The sequence below is a fragment of the Diabrotica undecimpunctata genome, chromosome 3 (genome assembly GCF_040954645.1).
Source record: "Diabrotica undecimpunctata isolate CICGRU chromosome 3, icDiaUnde3, whole genome shotgun sequence".
Taxonomy (NCBI): Eukaryota; Metazoa; Arthropoda; class Insecta; order Coleoptera; family Chrysomelidae; genus Diabrotica; species Diabrotica undecimpunctata.
In genome coordinates this window covers 89,313,171-89,321,104 of record NC_092805.1, presented here as the reverse complement: position 1 = coordinate 89,321,104, position 7,934 = coordinate 89,313,171, and the positions used below count along the sequence as shown (strand labels likewise).

General features: G+C 30.4%; 1 protein-coding gene across 1 annotated transcript in view; it reads right to left on the bottom strand.

Moving 5' to 3' along the window:
• LOC140437028 (uncharacterized) overlaps positions 1-7,934 on the bottom strand; it is a 67,738-nt gene continuing 59,804 nt past the window's right edge. Inside the window, exon 3 of the mRNA XM_072526258.1 lies at positions 1-444. Coding sequence (XP_072382359.1) covers positions 77-444 — 368 coding nt within the window. The 3' untranslated portion in view covers positions 1-76. The remainder of the gene's footprint in view (positions 445-7,934) is intronic.

Below are 7,934 nucleotides of genomic sequence, written 5' to 3'. Positions count from 1 at the left end.
TTAACTTTTTGTTTTGAATATATTTATTAAGTAATCTATAGACATAAATATTTTATAATACATACAATTAAAAAAACTAAACTTGACCATAAAATCCATCGCCAACCTCATTACCATGTCCACCCTCATGCTTGGCCGCTTCAAGTTCTGCAGCTATCCTCGCATGGTCTGCTGCAATCTTTTCATAGAGAGACAAATGTTTGTTTTTGGCATATTGCACAGCCACTGTATCAGCGGGCACGAAGACTTGTACGGGTGATGCTTGTTGTGCGTCTGCAATTGCTGCGTATTTTCTGAGATGGTTAATTTTAGCAGCTGCCACTACTGGTGTATCTGATGGTAGAGCTGGTACGTCATCATTGGATGTGACGTGGAATCCGTCTTTATCGGCAACGTAGTCTACCTTCCGGATTCTGAATTTGGGATCTACATAGGAATATGATCCTGAAATTAAATAAAAATAAATTAAAAATTAAGAATAAAAAACGAGTAATTGAAAATAAAATTAAAAAATGAGCACGTGCTGTGCATATGATAGCAGTACTCTGCAGGCGTGCGTCCAATTCACAAAACACTAAAAAAAATGAGCTTTTATAGATTGCTCGACACGTGTTATGTGAGAAGATGGTAGTGCTTTTGTTTAAAATATAAACCTTGATGATAGACTTATAGAGCTAGTTTCTGAGAGACCCGAGCTCTACTATCCATCACATAATCATTATAGGGATGTAAATAAGAGGGACAACGTGTGAGAAAAAATAGCAGCCAGCTTTGAAGACAACAAAACAGCTATTTACATAAATTATAAGTAAGTATACCATTTTTCAAAGTAAAACACTTGCACGTCACGATTTATACAAAGTGACGTCACTTGCATTTAAAATTTCCAGAACGTCAACCTTAGAGTTCAAATTTTCCCAACACAGCTAATAATACGAAACCCATACGGAACTGCTCGATCTTTCATAGGCGTCAACATGGTGTAATAATCAGAAAAATGTAATCATCATTATATTGAAAATTTTAGAATTACATTGATTAAATAACCAAAAACATTTGTTATTATTAATAATATAAATTTTATGAAATAACTCTTCAAGTATAATATTGCACAAAATAATAATTTTAATTAAATGGATTAGATAATTGTACGCAACTTCGGAATACTTCAAATTTTATTGACAGTTCAGCGTGTAGCAAAAGTGTATAAAGTGTTGCCGCTTTTTTAGAGTAAGAATTTTGTTTATGTTTTGATTTCTTACACAATTTGGTCATAATATAATATATATTAATAAATTATATTTATAAATACATATTAAATTTAGACTAATAGCTTTAAAAACTAATTATTGTTGTGTATTGTGATTGGACTATGCCAAAACAACTAAATAGTCTGTAGAAAGCTGATAAGCTTTCATATAAGATAGATAATTTTGAACAAGAAATAATGACGGGACGTCTTTACTATTACAGCCCTAAAAGAGGTAAGTTTAAAATTTAGAATATATAATTTTGTATTAAAATGTTTTCCTATGTATTTTAGTGTGTTGCAGTAGTCTTAAAACTAAGTGTATTTACTGTTAATATAATAGTTTGACAAATAGTTGACATTTTAAAAATTCCTCACTTATTAACTATTCTGATATTTTGGCAACGCTGTGGGGTTCTGACGTCGTAAATCTTGAATGACGTGCAAGCATTTTTATGTGAAAATGCTATATATAAATTTTTATTAAGCAACGCAAAAAATAAAAATACTAAGTATAAAATATTGTAGATCGTGAATGAGATCTTCAACTCTCTTCGCATAAATTTTATGAGTTTTATTCCTTTTGAATTTATCTAGCATCATTTTTAAAATGCTCTTTAATTTTTGCTCTTTTAATATAATATGTAGATAAACCTGTCTCTGTATATGCTCCATTAGTATAATAAACCCGCTGTTCAGTTCAATATCAGCTCAATATCGCATGTGTATAAATACACAAGAGAGACTACCCAACACATAGACGTATATATAGAGACATAGACCGTCAGTAATGACACAGTATATTGCTTTATAAAGAAGCAATATACTGAGAGACTGAGCTAGGCAAAGCATAGACGATAAGCTCCCATGGTTAACCCATTAAGGGCCGAGACAATAAACAAAGAGAAATTTGACAATTGATTTATTAGATTGGATTAAAAACACATAAATTAAGACTAATTTACAACCAAAAAGATTTTTTTTTTCTCATGAAAGGAAAAACAGGTGGGTGCGTATACGCACCTTTGGCCGAATACGCATACAATTTTTAAAAAAGGAACATATTATATCTTAACTGTAAATTAAATTTTAAGATGAAAATTTTCGAAACATTCGGGGTGTAGATGCACTGTACACTTTTTACATAAATAAATAGTATTACTGTTGCACATCCGACATTTTCTTCTTGCACTATTATCGTCTCTTTTTATAATGTGGCCGTTTTGCACGAATGTCGCCCGAAATATGGAATCATTTCCTCGTCAATGGAAAGATTTTTTGCAAAGACTCCAAATTGTGCAAACTTTCGGTTAATTATTTCAAAAATTTGTGACAATTTTGCCAATTTATCATTTTTATTCAGTAAATTGTTATCTGACAAATGTATGTTCTGTTTGATTGAACGAAATCTATGTCGGCTCATGCTTTCTCTTACAATGTGCACTTCTTTATCCTCATCCTTCGACCAATACATATCAACTTGAGGCAGAGTGTGATAACCAGATTATAGACATATGCCAATAAATTTTTTTAAATCTGTATCATTCATTTCAAAATCGTGACGGATATTCTGCGATGCATAAATATTTGTAAAATATCGAATGCTCTCACTTACTTCTTTATCAAAAAAGAGTGAAAAAACTTCAATAGGTGACTTGCCTCCATGGTTGGCTTTTATATTTTCTAAATATCGATCAGACTGATGTTGAATTACTGCCGAGTACGAAGGAGTATCTGTTTTTACCCAACTTGGGACAAATTTGGATTTAATATTTTTGTCTGGTTCTTTCTTTGGACGTTTTGATCTGTGGTTCAGAGGAATATCATCATCAGAATCGACAGAATTCCCATTCACTTGTATTTCATATGTACCTGCAATATCTGTTTTTATTCCTTCTGTACCAATAATATTATCATCAATGTCTTCTACATCGGAAATTTCATCTGTTTCCGGCGGCACATAAACCACATCAAGTGAGTCGTCCTTTTCGGGTACACGTAAACTCATCACCAATTACCATAAATACCCTCGTACATACTACAAACTCATCACCGCCATAAAAGTAGGGTTTTCAAAATAGACCCTAAGAGATCGGTAAACTGATCACTGGCGTACCTGCACCCCGGATCAGGTATAGATCATAAAATCCTTGCAAACGGCTAGTTTCTGGTAATTTCACAGAATAATCCAAATCTAGATGTCTTAAATGCAACTGCAATTTATTGGTCCTTATTTTAGAATTCCACAAAATTCTATTAATAGCTACCTAAAATCATGCGAAAAGAAAAATTTCTCTTCATTTGCCCTTGTTTCTTCAACATGGATAGTGAACTGCTAATTGATTACGTTATGAGCGAACGCGGACAAAAAATTATGGTTATCAATAATTTCAAATTTCAATTGCGAAAGACTCTAAAAAAATCAAATTGCCTTTTGTGGACTTGTGCGACGGAAGGGTGTAAAGGCTAAATGTCATAATATTACTTTGTTGCTGTAAATTACCTTTTCTGATATTACATTTTGGGATTTCTAATTAAATTGTTAAAATCACATTGTTATGTATATATATATATATATATATATATATATATATATATATATATATATATATATATATATATATATATATATATATATATATATATAGGGTATCCAATTAAGTCGTCACCATATGTGAAACCTTTTTATTTTAAGTTTTATGAATTTTGTTATATAAAATAATTATGTTACATAAAAACTTTTGAATGATAAAAAACCTAGAATACAATGATCAGATATTAAATTTTTTTTAGTTGTATACGCGGTTTGTCAAAAAAAATGAATTGTGGATATTCTCAAGTCTTAATAAAATTCATGTTGTTTAACGAACCGCCTAAATGACTGAAGAATACTAATATCTGATTCTGATGATTGAAGTTCTCGATCCTTCAGAACTAGAGAATAAATTTTTTTCATAAAACTAAAAATAAAATTTTTTTCCATATGGTACCGACTTATTGGACTCCCTATATATATATATATATATATATAATATATATATAATATATATATATATATATATATATATATATATATATATATATATATATATATACTGAAAACGCGATAAACGTTTGTAGTCAACGCTGATCAGTTAGACTACAAAAAACGACTATTTGGGTGTGCAGCCGAAGATATGACAAAGACGTACTTTTTTTAGTCTACCAAGCTTTTGCAAATCTTTATTTGCATTCAGGGTGCTACAATAAACAAAACTAATACAAATTACAGAATAATATCTTACACTGAATATCTTACACTAATAATTGAGGTTAGTTGTTTATAAAATGAAATGAACAATTCATCTGACTCCTACAAATAATGGCGAAAACTAACCAAAAAATGTAAAAAAATTGCTTTTAAAAGCACTGTAGTTGAGGGATCTTTGTACAAGTCAATAAAAGATAAAGTACAGGAAACTGTACTTAAGCATTTTGATGCATTCTGTCACAATAAATGCATTGCTAATTACTTTAAATTTAAAAATTTTCTCAAATTTTCTCAAAATAAAATGTAAAGCTTTGCACGTGCCAAAAATTAAATTTTCCTTCGACTTCTATGCACTAATAGCACACTCAAGTTTTCAGCTTTTCCTATTTTTTAAATATTTTATATATTTACTAACTGTCCAAAATCGTCTATTATTTTTAAGATAGTCAAATAACGCCAAAACGGTAAGATTTAGACCGAATGTATGCTTAACAAATTATCTCGAGAATTCAAAAAGAAATATAAAATGAAATGAAAATCAAATAACGAAGTTAAGGACTACCTCCGATATAAACAAAAATAGCACATATTGACAAATATTTTCATTTTAAAGTTCACTATCGAAATCCTATGCAACTAAATTTTTAGATCTCAAAACCATTTAAATTGGCAGATACGTCTAATAGGTCACACCGTGAGACATATTAATTAGAGACCGACCGAATGTGATTTTTTTGGCCGAAGCCGAAGCCGATGCCGAAGTTCGGCCTGTAGGTTACCTTCGGCCGAAGCCGAAGCCGAAGGTGACTAAAAATATACCTATTATATGTTAAAAATTTAAATAATGTGCTTTATTTTTTTATTACCTGATAAGTGGTAAACAAAAATATGAAAGTATGAGATAAAAAGTCAAACACTTATACATTATTTGGTAATAGAAGCGATAATAAAAATAAATAACATTATAAAACATTAAAGTCGAATAATTTATAGTCAATAGTCTTTGTTTTGCCATTTAGGTATCTAGTCAAAACACCAGTAATCGTGAGTTTTAACAAATACAATAAAATTATTATTATCAGAATTTTACTACGTGAGAAATATTCAAATGATGATCTTTGAGACATCTTGGCCTATTGTTAAAATTTATATCCTACCTAATACCTGACCTAAAAGTTTGTAAAACGTTTTAGTTAAGGGTATAAAATAGGGTGTAAATATTATTTAAATTATCAAAGACTCGCCGAAGCATATTGTTCAGAGATTGTTTCATTTCTATAGTATAGTAGTATAGTATACTGACAGAGCATTTTATTATTCCACCTTCGGCGAAACCTTCGGCTTTGTTTCGGCCGAAGCCGAATTTAGGCCGAAGGTTTAAATATTGGCCGAAGGTGGCCGAAGCCGATGCCGAAGCCGATTAATCGGTCGGTCTCTAATATTAATATCTCAGTTAAATTTTAAAGCAACGTGCTTAAAATAATTTTTGAATTTATTAAATTATCACATAAACGAGAAGTATAACAGGTAAGAGGCAATCTTTCGCATTAGAAACCAGGCAAAAATCCCGGTGATGAGTTTACCTATCTGCGGTGATGAGTTTACCAATCTCCAAAGGATGCCGGTGATCAGTTTACTATATCTCCGAGGGGGTACACGTAAACTCATCACCAATTACCATAAATACCCTCGTACATAGTACAAACTCATCACCGCCATAAAAGAAGGGTTTTCAAAATTGACCCTAAGAGATTGGTAAACTGATCACTGGCCTACCTGCACCCCGGATCAGGTATAGACCATAAAATCCCAGCAAACGGCTAGTTTTTGGTAATTTCACAGAATAATCCAAATCCAGATGTCTTAAATGCAACTGCAATTTATTGGTTTTTATTTGGGAATTCCACAAAATTCTATTGATAGCTACCTAAAATCATGCGAAAAGAAAAATTTCTCTTCATTTGCCCTTGTTTCTTTAACATGGATAGTGAACTGCTAATTGATTACGTTCTGAGCCATCGCGGACAAAAAATTATGGTTATCAATAATTTCAAATTTCAATTGCGAAAAACTCTAAAAAAATCGAAAAGCCTTTTGTGGACTTGTGCGCGACGAAAGGGTGTAAGGATAAATGTCATACAACTGGTGAGTAGAAATTTTATACCGTTTTTGTTTAGTTGTTTCGCACTGGTTTTCACGAATCATCCTGATCAAACAGAAAAAAATCAGCGTAATTGTTAACTGTATAAGATGTTTCTTGTAGGCAAGGCATAATATTACTTTGTTGCTGTAGATTACCTTTTCTGATACATATTACATTTTGAGATTTCTAATTAAATTGTTAAAGTTACATTGTTATATATATATATATATATATATATATATATATATATATATATATATATATATACAGGGTATCCAATTAAGTTGGCACCATATGTGAAACCTTTTTATTTATAGTTTTATGAATTTTGTTATGTTACATAAAATATAAAATAATTATGTTACATAAAAAGTTTTGAATGATCTAAAACCTAGAATACAATGTTCAGATATTAAATTTTTTTAGTTGTATACGCGGTTTGTCAAAAAAATGAATTGTGGATATGCTCAAGTCTAAAATTCATGTTGTTTAAAGAACCGCGTAAAGCGTAAATGACGCGGAATGAAGAATACTAATATCTGATTCTGATGATTGAAATTCTAGATCATTCAGAACTAGAGAAAAAATTATTTTTTTTTTCAGAAAACTAAAAATAAAAAAATTTTCCTTATGGTACCAACTTAATATACATATATATATATATATATATATATATATATATATATATATATATATATATATATATATATATATTAAAAAAGCGATAAACGCTTGTAGTCAACGCTGATCAGTTAGACACACAAAACACAACTATTTAGGTGTGCTGCTGAAGATAGGACAAAGAAGCACTCTTGTTAGTCTACCAAGCTTTCGCAAATCTTTATTTGCATCATCAGGGTGCTACAATAAACAAAATTAGTACAAATTACAGAATAAAAATTATTTTGTATTTTACACTAATTGAAGTTAGTTGTCATGATGTTTATAAAATGAAATGAACAACTCATCTGACTCCTACAAATAATGGCGAAAACTAACCAAAAAATTGCTTTTAAAAGCACTCTAATTGTGGGATCTTTGTACAAGTCATTGAAAGATAAAGTACAGGAAACTGTACTTAAGCATTTTGGTGCATTCTGTCACAATAAATGCATTGCTGATTACTTCAAATTGAAAAATTTCCGCCAATGATGCCATAAAATGTGCTTTGCACGTGTAAAAAATTAAGTTTCCTTCGACTTCAATGCATTAATAGCACACTTAAGTTTTTAGCTTTTCCTATTTTTTAGACATTTTATATTTACTTCCTGTAAAAAATCGTCTACTATTTT